Here is an 18,588-nt window from a genome sequence, read left to right as displayed (position 1 = left end):
TTCTCTTCCTTCTTTCTCCCTTTTTTTTATTAAAACCCTCACTCTTTTTTAATAAAAGCCTTACTATTTTTTTAAAACTAATACTCTTAAAACAATATTCTGATTATAAATATAAAAATAAACTTACAGAAACTAATTTAATTACAACACATTGACATTAATAAATAATTAAATCAAATAATCCAACTAAAAGTAATTATAAAATATCGGGATGTTACAGTAAAGGATGATTAGAGTCTTTGGGAGCGCATCTTTAGCTTTAACACTACTTAGTTCTTCAATCTTCTTCAGTACCAATCTTTTTACAGTAACATTGAACCCAAAGTTCTTCTTGAAAGATGAATAAACCTTAATCAGTACAGCTTGGCTTTCTAGAAGGATCCTGTGAAGTGGCTACTAAATCTCCTTTCCTCCCTTGTACTTGAACACTAACCTTTCAGGTAGGTTTCTGTATGCATCAATTCCTCTCACTTCATCTATTTCATCTATATAGAGGTTTAGATCAGAAAACTCCTTGATGTCACACAAGTACATATAATCTCCTTTGTTGACTTTAGATTGAGCTTTAACTAGAAACTTGGATTTGAGATGTGACAACTTCACTTTCTTGACTGCTCTTGACTTTGTTCTTTTTGGATTGATGAGGATTGGTAAATTGAAATCAGGAATTGGTATGTTCTCCCATTCTATTGGCTCATCCTTAGGCACAATAGGTTCACCATGAATGTTCCTGTAAGGATCCACCACCTTGATATCTTCAAATACCACAAAGGGTTTTGATGCTTGAGTTGTAGTTAAAGTGAACTCCTTGGGAAACTGATTCTCCAATTCCTTATCAACAATGTCCAGTTTCCTTTTGGTTCTTTTAGCCAATTCCTTGATTCTTGGAGACTTCTTCTGTTGTTCAAATTGCTTCTTTGGATCTTGAGATTCAATGATTACAGATGGCTGAGCAGGAATTTGTTGTGATGAGTTTACAGCATGTACCTTGGCCAAGATAGCAATTTGCTCTTTCTTTTATTTAGCCTTTTAAGCATCTAGAGAAGCTTGCTTCTTTTTATGCTTCAATCTAACCTTTTCTTCTCTCTTTGCTTGAGCAAATTGAGGATGTCCAGCCACCACACAAATTTCTTTTCCATTCCTGAAAATTTTAGCAATTCTCTTTTTGGAAGCTGAATCAGCTGGATCTTTGTAGAAAGCAATTGACCTTGACAGAAGCTTCTTTTCATCAGGCTTAGGTGTCTCATACACAGTATCCAAAGGGTTCTTCAATGATAATTTTGGATAATTTACCCTTGGTTTCAGAATTATATCAGCCTTTGGAGATTTGATGCAGGATGACTGTCCCCTTTCCAGATAGTCCATGCTCATCTCATTCACAGAAATTTGCTTGACTTGAGAGTGATGGATGGCTGACTATACTGGCTCCTTAACTAGTCCAAACTTCTTTTGTATATCCTCATCAATCTTCTCCCAGTTGATTGGCTTCAACAGCTTCATTTCAGCTGCTCTAATGTTGGCTGCTACTTCATTTATCAGATCTATACTATTTGTAACTGGTGGCTTTGAGATAGTAATTGAAGGCACAATTACTTTACTGATTTGAATTTGAAGCTTCTCTCCCTCACTTGGTCCTTTCTCCCCCTTTTTGTTATCATCAACTTGAGCAGAGAAGGGGGTTTGAGCAGCCACCAGTTTTTGAAGTAAATATGTCTGTTGGGCTTGATGAAGATGAATGGTTGTTAAAGATGCTTCCATGGCTGACATTCTTGTATCCAATGCATGTATCTTGGTTACAAGATCAGAATTTTTCCTTAATTGCCTCTTGATGTCAAGCATTGTAGCTTCTGGAAGCTTAGAGCCCATTTTGTCAGAAATTGCCTTCTTCATCTCCTCAATATCACCCTTGATGGTGTTTACATCCCTAGTATGTTGGAAGCCTTAAATTTGTTGAAGTTGCAGAGAGGCTAGATGTGCCTGAAGGAGCTTCTTGGTGCTGGCATTTGAAGTAGTTTGAAGAGCAGTATTTGTCTGATTGATTAGTTAGATCAAGGTTGTCTTGAAGTAGTGCCCATCACAATGCTTTGAAAATGCCCATGATGGCATACCTGATCTTGAACTGGAACCTACTTTTCTCCCTATGTCCATTGCTTCATCTTCACTATCCCCACTTTCATCACCAAAGAAATCAGTTGAGCCACCAGTCTCATAATCCACATCACCAGCTGTAGAGGGCAAAGCTGTGATGACATCATTAGCTCTTATCATAGACTATGTGGTATGCACCAGATTGAGCATCCTTTCCTCATTGTCATTGCCCTGTTCAGCAAGAAGTTGATAAGCTGGAAGAGGGTGAGTAAATGCCTCAGCATCAAGGGAGGTGGAATCTATAATAGCTTTAGGTTGCTGAGATAGTCCCTCCCTGTCTGCATCCTGGACATTCATTTACTCACTAACAATGGCATCCATCCTTATAGCTCCAGTACCTATATTTCTCTCGTTTTCTCTCTTTTGTTGCATCAGGGTCTCACCCTGATTCCCCTCCCTCACACCCTCACCTTCACCTTCTGAGGTGGGACTCCTCTCACTTTCTTTTGCCAATCCTGAAGAAATGGATTGCATAATTTCACTCATTTCCTCTCCTTTTTCCTGGGAGCAACCCAGACTCTCACTCAAAATACTCTTCTCTCTCAATCCTAATAGTTACTGTACAACCACTAATTCTTCTGCACTTGAAATGAATGAAGTTTGAAGATGTGCAGAGATACTCGACGGATGAGTGATATCCATCGGGTGAGTGGTTTTGCTACCCGGCGGATAACTGATGTTAAGCTTATCCGTCGGGATACAATCACTACTCGACGGATGAGCAATATCCATCGAGAGAGTAGAAATGAATGAACTAGGAATGAAACTATTGTGGACTCTGTGCTGATTGAAGATATTTTGGGCACAGATGATTCAACAGTTCCTTAAAGAATGGGCAAGTGAGCCAACAAATCATGTAAAAGATGATGCTCACTTGCACTAGATTTTGGCCTCCCCAACAAAGTAAAGAAGGGGAATCAGGAATTGATGTGTTATCATATCCACATCCAGTGAGTTTGTGGTTGAGTTTGGTGTTTGAGGTGCTTCTATTACTAGAGATTTTGGCTTTGACTCCACATTTATTGGAGTCACATCAAACTGAATTTGTGAAGGTGCAGTGAATGTGTCTTTAGCACTAGTTTGCACAGTATGTGTACCCTGTGCATCCCCAAGGGTTTTAGATTTCTTCTTTCTGGCATAAGTTTGGGGTGAGCTTGTGTCCCTAACCCTTTTGGTCTGTGCTCTTGGTTGAGAGCTTAACTACATCCTTTTGGGAGGATGCATCTAGAAATGAGCTTTTATCCTTTTAAGCACTGCAGTTTGTTGGGAAACTGCAGTGTGGCTAGGTTGGGAACCACTCAACTTTCCATCCTTATCCGTAGGGTTTCTTTTATGTTCACCCCTTCCCTCACCTGTCTTACCCACCTGCACACTCCCCTCTTTGGTTTTGGTGGATTTTACAAATGGCATCTTTTGAGAGATACTAGAGGGGGTTTTTCATTGATTTGGATTTTGAAGTATTTGCATATTTGGTAGCTTGGGTAGGCAACTGTTGGGTCATTGACACATTTGTCATAGGCACACTAGAACTCAAAGAAATTAGTGAGGTTGGAATAGTGGTAGGAATAGATGAACTTACCTCACTTACCTGAGGTGCTTCCATTACAGGGAAATAGAACAGTGGCACCTCCTTGTGATGATTGGCCCTGTTTAAATCTGCAATGAGCCTTCTCTCTTGAACCCAACAATCTAATTTGTTGTTAGGGTTCTCAAGCACAATACCCTCAGAAAGATGGTTAGCTAACATCATAAAGAATCTATCATAATACACATTCTTACCTCTCTTATTTAACTCTCCTAGTTTAAAACCTAACTCAAACAAAACAAGGTCACTGAAATTATAGAATTTATCTGTAACTAGCATGTAGAGTATGTTAAGCATGGAGATATTGACTGAATCAAAATTACTGACTTTACCTGAAAAGACCTTTTTCACTACATCACACATAAAACTCCATTCTTTCCTAAGGCCCAGTCTCCTAATGTCACTTAACTTAGAAGTAGAAAGAGCATAGTTCATGGAATTCAGCATATTGATTATATCAGTGTCAGTGTGTGGTGAGGTCACAGTGTTATCAGGAATCTTGAAACATGCTTTTATAACATCACTATTGATACAGAATTCTTTACCTTTAATGGTGCGTGTGATTGTCTTATCTGTTGAGTTGTATGTAACAGTGGTCCACATCTCTTCAACAACTTCACAAAAGATTGTGGGAGATTCCAGCATGGCATAGCTAAGCTTGCAATTCTTCACAAAGTCCATCATCTTGTGATAGTCACCAGATTGCTGAATACCGTTGTTTACTAATGCAGTGAAATTATTCTTCTCATAAATAAACCCAGTTTGAGACATAATCTTGACAACGGGCGCCATTGTTAGAGAATGAGAGCTTGAAGAGAAAGAGTAAGTGCTTTGAAAGAGAAAGAAATTTGAGCAGTTGATTTGAGAATGATAAAAGAAAAGCAATTGAAATGAAATAAGCTTTTATACTATCTCAAGAATAACTGCTAAAAATAATAAAGTAAAATAAAGTAACCAATTAAAATTGCATAAAATAGCCGTTTAAAAATAAACTGTAAAAATTCCACCCATTATCCGTCGTGTTATGCTTACAAACTGTAAGTATACTCGATGGATAATGTTCAGAGAATTAACGGCTGAGATTAAGATAATTCGACGGATGAGGATAGACTGTTATCCGTCGAGTCATAAAATATTCCAGAAAAATAATTGATTTTTATTAGCAAATAGTATACCGACGGATGATCAAACTCGATGGATAAGGATCATCCGTCGAGATGTAAATTTTGACTTAGCCAAAATTTCATCCAAGACTGTAAAATCAATTAAATTTCTGGCTGCATGTCAACTTGCAAGTTATCTCATATAGATTTAAGAATAATTAAGCATACCTAACTCACTTACCAAACTTGAAAAGGTGGATTCATCCAGTGGCTTGGTAAAGATATCTGCAAGCTGCTTCTCACTTGGAACAAAGTGTAGTTCCACAGTAGCATTCATTACATGTTCCCTTATGAAGTGGTACTTGATATCTATGTGCTTTGTCCTTGAATGTTGTACTGGATTTTCAGTGATGGCAATTGCACTTGTGTTATCACAGAAAATAGGAATCCTCTCAACTTGCAAACCATAGTCTAGCAATTGATTTTTCATTCACAATATCTGTGCACAGCAACTACCAGCAGCAATATATTCAGCTTCAGCTGTAGAAGTAGAAGCTGAATTTTGCTTTTTACTGAACCAGGACACAAGCTTGTTTCCTAGAAATTGACAGGTTCCTGTTGTACTTTTTCTACCAATTCTACAACCTGCATAATCTGCATCTGAGTAACCAGTAAGATCAAAACCAGAATCTCTAGGGTACCAAATGCCAAGTTTTGGTGTTCCCTTGAGATATCTGAAAATTCTCTTAATAGCTATTAAGTGAGATTCTCTAGGATCAGCCTGAAATCTAGCACATAAACATGTAGCAAACATTATATCTGGCCTACTAGCTGTTAAGTACAAAAGTGAGCCAACCATGCCCCTATAACTTGAAATATCCACAGACTTTTCAGTAGTGTTTAATTCAAGCTTAGTTGCAATAGCCATGGGAGTTATTGCAGATGTGCAATCCATTAGATCAAACTTCTTTAAAAGATCAAAAATATATTTAGTTTGACTAATGAATATTCCATCACTAACTTGCTTAACTTGCAAACCAAGAAAGTAAGTTAGTTCTCCCATCATACTCATTTCATACTTACTTTGCATCAATTTAGAAAACTTTTTGCAAAGTTTCTCATCTGTAGAGCCAAAAATAATATCATCTACATAAATTTGAACAAGTATACTAGAGCCATTAACATTTCTAAAGAATAAATTTTTATCTACAGTACCTCTTGTGAAATGATTTTCCAAAAGGAACTTTGATAAAGTGTCATACCAGGCTCTAGGTGCTTGCTTCAATCCATAAAGTGCTTTCAAAAGATAATAGACATGTTCTGGAAAATTTGGATCTTCAAAACCAGGAGGTTGACTGACATAGACTTCCTCCTCCAAACCTTCATTCAGAAAGGCACTTTTGACATCCATTTGATAGACCTTGAAATTGGCATGTGCTGCATAGGCTAAGAAGATTCTGATGGCTTCAAGTCTTGCAACAGGAGCAAATGTTTCATCAAAATATATTCCTTCTTGTTGACAAGAGCCCTTAGCAACCAATCTAGCTTTGTTCCTGACTACTATGTCATTTTCATCCATCTTGTTTCTGAATACCCATTTGTGTCTATTGGATTCTTTCCTTTAGGCTTGGACACCAGCTTCCATACATTATTCCTTTAAAATTGGTTTAGCTCCTCCTGCATAGCTAAAATCCAATCAGGATCCAATAAAGTTTCTTCTACCTTCTTTGGTTCTTCCTTGGAAAGAAAGCTGTTGTATAGACATTCTTCTTGAGTTGTTCTCCTGGTTTGAACTCTAGAAGAAACATCACAAATTATGAGCTCAAAGGGGTGATCTTTTATCCATTTTCTTTGTTGAGGTAGATTAGCTCTAGATGAAGAGGCCTCATTGTTGTCTTGATGTGTGATTGAGTTTTGATTGTTAGAAACTCCCCCTGAGTTTGTGGATTTTTGATTTGAGAAAGGGGAACTTTCTATAGGTGATCTATCTTGACTTCCTGCTCCTTTTGATAACCCGACGGATGGTGAATTTTGAGTACCGACGGATGAAGCTGGTTATCTCCCGACGGATAACGCAGATTGCCTCCCGACGGATGAAGCATTTTGCAACTCGACAGATGTTGAGTTTTGTGCTTCATTAGTAGTATATTTTTCTGCCTTATCCTTTGATACTGTTTCTTGATCACTCTCATCATCACTGTCATCACTAACCATCTCCATATTGTCGAATTTGAGGCTCTCATGGTAATCTCCATCTTAAAGTCCTTCAATCTTTTTATCATCAAACACAACATGTATTGATTCCACAACAATGTTGGTTCTTAGATTGTAGACTCTATATGCTTTACCAACAGCATATCCAACAAAAATTCCTTCATCTGCTTTAGCATCAAACTTACCATTTTGATCAGTTTGATTTCTCAGAATATAACATTTACAACCAAAGACATGAAGAAAATTTAGAGTTGGCTTCTTGTTCTTGAACAATTGATAGGGAGTCATGCATCTTGCTTGATTAACCAGGGAAATATTCTGAGTATAGCATGCAGTATTTACAGCTTCAGCCCAGAAATATGTTGGCAGTTTAGATTCTTCAAGCATTGTCCTTGCAGCTTCAATAAGTGATATGTTCTTCCTTTCCACTACTCCATTCTGTTGTGGAGTTCTTGCTGCTGAAAACTCATGCAGAATCCCATTTTCCTCACAGAATTCTCTCATGACTGAATTTTTAAACTCAGTTCCATTGTCACTCCTGATTCTTCTAACCTTAAAATCAGGATGATTATTGACTTGCCTTATGTGATTGATGATGATTTCACTAGCCTCATCTTTAGACTTTAGGAAATATGTCAGAGAGAACTTTGAGAAATCATCTACAATTACTAGGCAAAATCTTTTCCTTGAGATAGACAACACATTGACTGGTCCAAACAAATCTATGTGTAGCAGTTGCAAAGGTTCTTCAATTGTTGAATCAAGTTTCTTCCCGAATGATGCTTTAATCTGCTTCCCTTTTTGACAGGCATCACACAGTCTATCCTTAGAAAACTCCACTAGAGGAATGCCTCTGACCAGTTCTTTCTTTACTAGCTCATTCATGGTCTTGAAGTTTAAATGGGATAGCTTCTTGTGTCATAGCCAACTTTCATCCTGACTTGCTTTACTGAGAAGACAAGTAACAGATTCTGCATTAGATGAGTTGAAATCAGCTAGGTACACATTTCCTTTTCTCACACCAGTGAGAACCACTTTGTTGCTTCTTTTGTTAGTCACAACACAGGCTTCTGAGTTGAAGGTTACTGAGTTGCCTTTATCATAAAGCTGGCTAATCCTCAACAAATTGTGTTTGAGACCATCCACTAAGGCAACTTCCTCAATGATGACATTGTCCTTTGAAATCAAGTCATATCCCACAGTATAACCCTTGCTGTCATCTCCAAAAGTAATACTTGGGCCAACTCTCTCCTTGAACTCTGTGAGCAGGGTAAAATCACCAGTCATGTGTCTTGAACAACCACTATCCAAGTACCAAAGATTCTTTATGTTTCCCTGCACACATCAAAATCAAATCAAGTTGATTTTGGTACCCATGTTTCCTTGGGTCCTGCCTTGTTAGCTTTCTTTTTCTGTTTCTTAGGATTTATCTCATTTGACTTGGGGATAACAGATTCATCCTTGGTCATTTGAGTTGGGCCTTTGAAACCATTCATTGCACCAGAATTATCATGCATATTATAATCAACAGGGAATGGCATGCTATTAGTGAACATGTTATTCCAGTAAGGCATGCTAAATGGCATTTATGGCATACTAAATGCAGCATAATATGGATTAGGTGCAAATGTCATATTAGCAAACTATGCATTCAAATTCTGTGTAGACATAGAATTCATAGGCATGGGAGGCATGGCATTCATGTTAGGAAAGTGAGGTGGCACAGACATGGAAGTAGGCATGGCAGATTTGCAATTAACTGACAAATGATTCACACTACCACACTTGACACAGATTTTTCTAGGAGCATATTTATCAGGTGTGTAGTTATTGTGTTTGTTAATCCCTACTTTACCATTTCTATTATTTTTCCTTTTAGCCTCTGTTTTCACCTCAATCTTTTCAAGTATGTTACTTAACTGTTTGATAGTCATGTGACCAATATTAGCCTTTTTCCCTTTCTTAACTTGACTCGATTCTCCTGAAACAAAGTTCTTGGAAATAAATCCATACTTTTCATTCAGCTTAACAAGTTTGGCTTTACTGATAGGCTTGCTTACAGCCGACGGATGAGGATTTTCATCAGTCGACGGATAACCCTTTTTGTTATCCGACGGATGATCCTCATCATCCGTCGAGTCTACATCTGTTAGCACTCCTTCCACCAAATTTGGTTCTAGTTTCTCTTTGTTCTTTTTCCAGGCTGCATCACAGAAGGACTCGATTCCTTGAACTTTGGTAATTTGAGCATGGACATCTCTAGATATTTTCCATGCCTTAATCACCTCCTGTTCACGCTCGAGCTGCTTCTTCAAAATTTCTTCTTTCTTCAAGGACTCAATTAATTCCTCCTTGGCAATCTTACACTCAATTCTTAATTTTTCAAAATCAATGAACTGAGACTCTAGCACATTATTTCTCTCACTTAAAAACAAATTGTTTTCTTTGATTTTAGCATTTTCTTTAGTAAATGACTTAAGTGTAACACGCAAATGATATAACTCTGTAGACATGTCATTTATAGCATCATTACACTCAACTTTAGGTAAATGTGCAAGGTTTGTAGTAATTACCTGATTACTTGAAGAACTTATTTATGTTTCATTAGACTTGGCCATTAGGGTTAGATTGACATAGCTGACATCTTCATCTTCATCCAGACCATCTGCTGCCCAGTCATTTTCTTGTGTAATGAAAGCCCTTTCCTTTTGTTTGAGCAGCTCAAAGTATTTTTGCTTATAATCCACAGGCTCAAACTTTTTCTTACTGGAATCTGACTTCCTACACTCACTGGAAAAGTGCCCTGCCAAGCCACATTTGAAACATTTAAATTTTGATTTATCCACCATGTTTCTATTTGGCTTGGCTGCTCCAAATTGAACTTGAGCTTGGCAAATCTTCTGGAAAGAAATGCTAAATGTTCATCAATGTCTTCCATGTCATCTTGGCTCAAAGAATCTTCACTTTCTACTGCAAGCCCCTTGCCCTTGCTTTCACAGACCCTTGAAGTTGACTCAACAGCTTCCATCTTCATCTCCTTCTCTTTCTCTAACTCAGCAACTAGTGCAATGGACCCTCCTTTCTTCTTTCCTCTTTCCATCCTCTCATCTTGCTCTATTTCAAGCTCATAAGTTTTCAGGATGCCATACACTCTCTCCAAAGTAAACTTCTTATAATCTTGTGAGTTTCTTAATGAGACTGTCATTAGTTTCCATTCCTTTGGAAGAGATCCAAGGAATTTCAGATTGGAGTCTTTTGTCTGATAGACCCTTCCATGCAACTTTAGAGCATTTAGCAGTTTTTGAAACCTACTAAAAATGTCAGTGAGAGACTCACTTTCTTCATTATGAAAATGCTCATATTGCTGAATCAGTAGCTGCATCTTATTTTCTCTAACTTGCTCAATGCCATCACAGATGATCTGTATTGTATCCCAAACATCCTTGGCAGTTTTGCAGTTGATAATGTTGTCAAACATATCACCATCAACTCCATTAAACAGGATATTCATGGCCTTTTTATCCTTCCTGAATGGTTCAATATCAGGATCAGACATTCATGCCTTGGCTTAGGGACAGATGGCTCATTTCCAGTTGCAGCTCTCATTGGAACATGAGGTCCTCTTTCTATGCAGTCCACATAGGCCTCATCTTGAGAAAGCAAATGAAGATGCATCTTTACCTTCCAATGATGGTAATTATCTTTATCCAGAAAAGGAATCTTGACTCCAACATCCTTCTTGTTCATCTTGTTGAATTGTTTTGATCTTTAAACTCTTTGTTCTTCAAGAGCTTGCTCTGATACCAATTGTTAGTCCCTTAACAATGTAACAAGAATTACAGAAGGGGGGTTAAATGGAATTCTTGAAACTTTTTTCTTGAATAAAAATGTTCTAACTCAAATATATATATAAGTGTGAATTGATTAGCAGAATGCGGAATAGTTACTTGAAATGAATCAAAACACAAGTAATTAAAAACAAGAGTCTTTAAAAACTTTCTGGTGGATTTGAATGATTCCACCAGAGATATATAATATATATCGAGAGAACTATGTGTGTAAAAAGCTCACAGCTGCTTACAAAATGATAACAACTAAGAACGAGAGAAATACTAAGAATACAGCTTACAAATATTTATCTCTTGGTTTCTTAGTTCCTTAGTTATTATTCTATTGCTGCTTCTTGGTTTATATATCACCAAGATTACAAAGTAATAAGACAGGATAATAAAACAAAAACTATCAAGTCTAATACAATGCTACTTCATTACTCTATTCCAGCATCTTTGAATATCTTCATAATATCATGGAAATGGTAATGCTTCTTTGTTCTCGAAAACCCGGTTGAATAGGCTACCACATTCCATTTGTATACACTCGACGCATGTGCCTGTGTTGTCACTGTCAACAAATATTTGAATTCTTTATCCGTCGGGTTTATGATCATCCTTCGAATTCATTGTTGTTTATCCGTCGGGTAGCAATCAGGTACTTGACTCCATTTCATTTATGCAGAATTACAAGACATCATCTATGTACAATTAATCAACCTATTCTGCATATCTAGTTAAAGTCAACATGACTTAAGTACTACTACAGATTCTAAACAATGTGTATGCAGAAATGTGCTAAAGACTAATTGTTACATAAGCTACTCACTCGATGGATAATAAGTTATCATCCGTCGGGACTAAAATGTGTTATCCGTCGGGACTATAATCCTTATCCGTCGAGTGCTACATTTTCACTAAGTAAAATCTACCAAGGTGTTTTGTTCATGAAATCATCAAGTACACAACATATACACAAAAGAGTGCTCATCTATGTCACCTGCATACATGATTGAGTCATTGTCTTCGGTCTTTTTCACTGATTAAGAAATTGTATTCTTCACTGGTTTGTTTGAACATTTCTCATTCTTGATAGCATTTTCAAGTCCTTACAAAAAGAGAATTATAGCACAATTTTCTTAGGATTGATAGGCTCTTCTTTAGACAGTTTTGGAACCTCGGGTCAAATCCGATTATTACCGCAGTTGATTCATTCAAAACTGAATTATATCATTGGTACTAGCACGCTAATATCTCTCAAGTTATACCAATTATAAAAAAAACAACTTAAAAGCCCATTAAACTTAATTGTATTTTGGTCCCTTAAATTATAATCGTTGAATTTTTTAAATTAAATTTATGATTAGATATAATAGTAATAGTTATTATATTAAATTTTTCAAAAGTAATTCTAAATTGAAACATTTTAAATTAAATGCATGACCTATTTAAGTGCGGTATATATTTTTCAAAACTTATTTATTGTGGTTAGTTTATAAATTTATTTATTTCAAAACCTAATTTTTATAATACCTATTAAAATATATGAAAGATTTATTCATTTATACTTATTCAGACATACTAACCTTTTTAATAAATATAATTAATAAACTATTAAAATAAATAATAATTATTTAAAACAGTGGCGCATTGCACAAATTTTATGCTAGTATGATTGAAAGTTAAAATATAGATTCATAATATCATTCAAACTTTTAATTTTTATTTTTTCAAGTTCAAGCATAAGTTTAATTTTATTGTTGAATGTTTATACTAATAAAAAATGATTTAAACCGAAACAGAACCAAACAAAATCAAAATATTTTAAATGGATCGGTGCAGTATGATTTTCTTACTTAACAATTTCATTTTGAACTAAAATTTAAGGAAAAATAATAATTTTGGTTTGGTTCCGTTGTAGCTATTATTCTCTCTCATTTTCTTCATTTATTTCTTCTATTTTTGGTGTTTAGGAAAGTCTTCTTTTTGTGGAACATGCTTGGGGTGCATATGTCTAGGGGTGTACAAACAAACCGTTCAACCGCATTCAATCGCTGAACCGCTCGTAACCGTATCGTATTTACGGATAATCGCAAAACGCGGATTGGTTGTGGATTTAAATTTTAAAAACCGCACATTCGCGGTTTGGATGCGGTTTTAAATTTTTGAAAATCGCAAAATCGCAGCCGCAACTCGCAACATATATTTATAATAAAATATATTTCCAAAAATGTAGTTGATATCATGAAAATTAATAAGTATATACATTTATCAACTAATCTTAGGTTAATGTTAAGAATTCGTTCATAAAATTCACAATCATTAGAAGATATATAACCAAACAAATGAAAAATATAATCAACATGTAATTTTTTTATCCTTTTTTTTTCTTTTCTCTCGCCTCCACATTTTTGTATGTTTTTAATATATTTACTCCACACGGATCATTAGTTTATATTTTATTTTTGAATGTAATTTATCACGTAACTTAAACTTCAATTTATTAAATTCCGAATTTACTTTTTTGCAAATTAGTAATTATTTTAAAATAAGTGGTTGAACCGTAAACCGATCCGCAAATTCGCAACCGCAAATGACGCGGTTAACCTCAACCGCATTTGCGGTTGCGGATGACAATTTTTTAAAACCGCACTTCACGGTTTGATTCGACTTTTACCCCAAAACCGATCCGATCCGAACCGCGTACACCCCTGATATGTGCTACCTAACTGCTACTAATTGTTAAATAATGTTTAATTATAAACAGCCTTGCTAGGTGTTGGTCGATGCAACTCAATCAGCATGTTTCTTTCTTGTTTACTCCAAACTTGTTAGCAATGAACAAGAACCCCCGTATAAGAGGCTTTAATTTTAAGCTTCTACCGAAAGAAGGCAAAAAAACAAAAAAGAAATTTTTAATAGAGCAGGGTCAGAGGTCTCAAATATTTAAATTTATTCATTTCATTTATTTTATAAATAGAAAAGAATATAATATAAATCCTAAATTTATCCATTTACTTTTATTATAAAGGAAAAAAAATAATTGATATAATTTATAAATTTATATTTAATTAAATTAGTTTTCTTATTGAAGTAGAATTACTTTACACGAGTCTCATTTTCTTTAACTGATCTACTTTTTAAGTAATAAATTCTGATTCTTATAATATATAATCTTATTCGTCTATTTTTAAAATTATCAAATCAATTGTATTTGAAATTATTTTAGGGTGTTGATTTTTTTTATTTGATCGAGCTTTTCAAGTAATAAGTTATCATTATATAAGATTTAATTTTGATCTAACTATTTTTAAAAAATATCATTTTTTTTTGTACCCAAAAGTAAATAGATTTGAACAAAGTCAACATTCTTGTTTTGAAGCGTTAAACAAAAATAAAACGTATGCCTTAGTTTTGCAAAAAAGTCAGAATCTGAAACTATAAATATTTAATCCTTATATAATAGAATTCTTGATTCTGATCCATTTAATAAGGAAATTATTGATGTCTTGATATTAATGGGTGAACCTTAGATCATTATTTAAACAGACCAAAACATACATCATAAACCAGATTTGCACAAAATCCTTTAATCAGTCTATCTTTCTCAAATCCAAAAATACAACACACAAATATTACATACATCGACGATACAAGCATGGAAGAAATTACAGAGCAGTTTCAAAAACTCGGTACAGGGGAATCAGTACAAGGCGATGGAGGAGATTTGGAAGGCCAGTCGAGTTGGAGTTGGAGTTTTGAAGAAGTGGAGAAAATCATTGAATACAGTTTTAAGAATAAGGGGTTGTTAGAAGAAGCATATACGGATCATTCGTATAAGGGTATGAAAAGCTCGTATGAAAGACTGGAATATATAGGAGATTCGATTTTGAATTGTGTGATGGCAACTGAACAGTTTGATATGTACCCAGATTTGTCGCCTGGGGAATTGACTCAGTTACGTTCAGCTAATGTCTGTACCGAGAAACTCGCCCGTGCAGCAGCCCGACACGGTTTGTACAAATTTTTACGTCATGATAAACCTAAGCTTGATGCCCAAGTTAGTAACTTCACCCTTTTACCCCTTTTCTTTTCCTTTTTTTACTTAATTTCCAGGTCATAAACAGATAAGGAAAAGTATGTACTTATTTGGTAAATATTATAATGTGGGGTTGTCCTTTTTTCCACTTAAAGAAGATAAACTAAACAGACTGACTCTTCTAGCCTATGTTAACAAACTGATCCCTCCTAAAATCTCTGGAGCTGAGAGCATCTCTAAAGCTATACACCTCTTAGCTAAATTGTCCAGTTGACCGATGAATATTCACCTTTTTACATATTTTTTTTTTAAAAAAAAAAAAACCCTCTCCACAGATTTTCACTTGTTAGGCATGAACGACTTTGTTAGATGAAAATATTGAGTTGTCTTTTTTTAATATTTATCAGTATATTTGGTTAAATAGCAATGAATGAAATTTGCATATTCATGACTATCAAGGGAAGATGACTGATATTTTTGTGTGTATGTGTGATGCAGATTGAAGAATTTGTTAAGACTGCGCCAAATTATCCTCCATCTTCGGTGGGATTAATTGATGCACCAAAAACTCTGGCTAACATTGTTGAATCAACGATCGGAGCTGTGTATCTTGATAGTAATAAGTGCAACAAAACTACCTCCAAGGTTTAAATTTAAAGCTTCATTTGGTTTTTTATTAGATAATCATGTTTCATAACGTTATTTCAATTGATCTATATATTATTGGCTAATTAACCGATCTTTTATTTAACTGCAGGTAATTGAGAAGTTGCTCCAACCTATAATTACTCCATCCACACTTCAAAGACATCCGGTGACATTGTTATTTGAGATATGCCAGAAGAATGGATTTAGGGTAGACGTTAATGATTTATGGACTAAAACTGGACAGATAGAAATAATCATAGCAAATCAGTTTGTTGGAAGAGGCCAATATAATGTTAAGAAAATAATTGCATACAATAGAGCTGCTGCTGAGGCTTATAATGAAATTGTTACAAAACTTGGGGGTCAAGGCTAAACTCTCATATATTGTCTGAGCATACTGTGTTCAATGGGTTTAGCTGTTAGTAGTGCATCATGTATTGTAGAAAGAAAAAGATCACTGTAATAGCTGATTATTTATATTCTTTTATTTGGAAATTATGAATGTATGATTATCAGTGAAAACATAATTATTTTAATCTGTTTGTTATTAAATTTTAACTTGAAAAGATATCTTCCCTATATAATTATTTGGTATTTGTACAATTAAAACATAAAATTTAGAGGTATATCCTCTTACTTGGACATAAATTAATTAATTTGAACAAAGCTAGAAAAATTATGCTCAAATATATTAATTTCTTAAATATAAATCTAATTCCTTTATTGCTATAAATTAAATTTAAACATTTTAAGAAATTATCTCTACACCAAGATAATAAGATTGAAAAAAATATTGAAATTGTAATATATGTTAGAGTACTCGTGCTATATTAAAAATATTTATATTTTACCCTAAAAATATTTTTACATCCAACAAAAGAGTTCTTTTATTCAAATTTTATTAATATTCATTGATTGAATAGTAATATTCATTTTTTATTTCATGCCATGTATAATTAAAGTACTTCTTTTAAGTTGCATATATTTATTATATTTCCGAGAAAATTATTTTATATGCACAAAAATATTTCCAATACTTTAAGTATATTTTGTATATTATAAAATATATTGTTTAAGTATTTATCAAAATTTAAAATATTGGTTAAAAAAATATTTGTTTTAATAAAAGACTAATTTTATTTTATTCGGAATCGAAAGCTAATTTAATCATTCTAAAACCAAGGAAGACTTGAAACTTGATATTGGTCACATTAATCGCAGATGTACTAAACTTCCGTTTTTGTTTCTCATTTGAGCGAAAAACTTTTTTCGCATGTTCTAAATCTTTCTCGCCCGTGTTATTCTCTTCTTGTAATCTCAACCTTAAAATGATTTCAATATAAAATTATTAAAACATTAAACACTTTTAGTAGTAATATATCGTATATCAAAGTGTATACTCAAAATTTTATCAATTTTATTTATCAAAAATAATGCAAATTGAAGCTGGGCTGGTAAAATTGAAGTGATTTCGATGAACAAATTGACAATCATTATTGGGATTTGATCAAATCAAACATATATATATGGGGTTATTCAAATAAAAACAACCTTAAAATAAAAACTAGAAACACATCAAAATACACCAGCCCAGCCCATAAAAAACAGTTCCCTTTATATTTGCCCCTTAAAATTAAAATTAAAAAACAGTTATACAAATCACGTGCACAAAACTGCTCCATCATCTTCTACAAGCATCATCATCATCTTCATCAACGGAAACAATCACTAATTTCAACCATCAACGCGAGTTCTCGCATCTATCCACTCAATTTCAACATAATTTCTCAGTATACCTTCAAAAACGAGTTCAACGGAACTACTTTTCAACATTTGCTGCAACGAAGAACTTGAATTCAAAGTTTGTGACTAAAATTAACTCGAACAAGTATATTGTTAGGTCACACACACTGTAGAAGGGGGGGTTGAATACAGTGTATAGCACAATCAAATCGAATTCAAAGAACACAAGTAACAGAAAACAAACTTTATTAAACTATGTTACAATGTAGAACTGTCCTCTCTCAGTGATGAACAAAATATCACGAGAGCTGCTAAGGTTACAATGAATATTATTCTCGATAATGATAACACTTATAGTGTAAACCCTATGTCTGTGTTTATATACTACACAGTTACAAGATAATCGTTAATTGGTATGGAATATAATCCTGCTTCCTAAAATATATCAATCAGATATCTTTTCTTCCAAGTATTCTATTCTTCAGAGAATTCCTTCTTCATGCATATCTCTTCTTGCGCTTATCTTGATCTTCTTTCCTTTCAATCAGCCGCCTTCCTTATCTGAAAGTCTCCTTAAGTCCTGATATTATCTCCTGATAAATATCTTTTGATAACTTAAGTTCTGATTTCAGTATAAGTGATGATTTCTAGTTAAGTACTGATTTGTCATGTTTAAGTAAGATCTGAAAACTAAACACAAATCATATTAGACATGACATTATCAAATATATCTAACAATCTCCCCCAACTTGTAAATTTGCATAATATACAAGTTTAACAGATATTTGATGATGTCAAAAACATTAAGTACAAATGCATGAGAATTTGACTAGATAACTACAACTTACAGTCCTTAAAGCTTTACCAACTTTAACTTCTGATAACAACTTTAGTCTGTATACACATCAGAATTTGAGTAGTTGTAGATCTTGACTTGGCTTCAATTACTGATATCTTCAATGTCAGGAATTGTTCTGAGATAGTTCTTTAACAAACATCTCTCAGCATATTTGAGTTCATCAATCATTCTCCTTTTAGCATTCTTCAATTCAACTGTATCTTCACCAATTTGAAAGATAGCAACCCTGAGATCATTTATTTTAGCTTTCCTTATCTCCTGATCCAGTCTGATCAAATATAACTTGTTAGACTCAAGATTGAATTCTACAGCCTTATAACCCAGAAAAGGTAGTTATAATCTTAGCAGAGTTAGGCTTCATCTTAACAATATCACCCTTGTGATTTTTGTACTTGGGACAGTATGTGCTGTCAGACCTT

General features: G+C 34.3%; 1 protein-coding gene across 1 annotated transcript; it reads left to right on the top strand.

Annotated features, from left to right (window-relative positions):
• Window positions 1-14,394: 14,394 nt before the first annotated feature.
• On the top strand, window positions 14,395-16,016 carry LOC141719223 (ribonuclease 3-like protein 3). Its single transcript, XM_074521604.1, has 3 exons — window positions 14,395-14,940; window positions 15,418-15,564; window positions 15,677-16,016. Exons 1-3 carry the CDS (start codon window positions 14,539-14,541, stop codon window positions 15,938-15,940), a joined length of 813 nt encoding a protein of 270 aa, XP_074377705.1. The 5' UTR covers window positions 14,395-14,538; the 3' UTR covers window positions 15,941-16,016.
• Window positions 16,017-18,588: the final 2,572 nt, after the last annotated feature.

Source organism: Apium graveolens, chromosome 1 (assembly GCF_009905375.1).
Source record: "Apium graveolens cultivar Ventura chromosome 1, ASM990537v1, whole genome shotgun sequence".
NCBI classification, from domain to species: Eukaryota; Viridiplantae; Streptophyta; class Magnoliopsida; order Apiales; family Apiaceae; genus Apium; species Apium graveolens.
The sequence above is the reverse complement of the archived record's forward strand: the minus strand, read 5'-3'. Positions and strand labels throughout refer to the sequence as shown.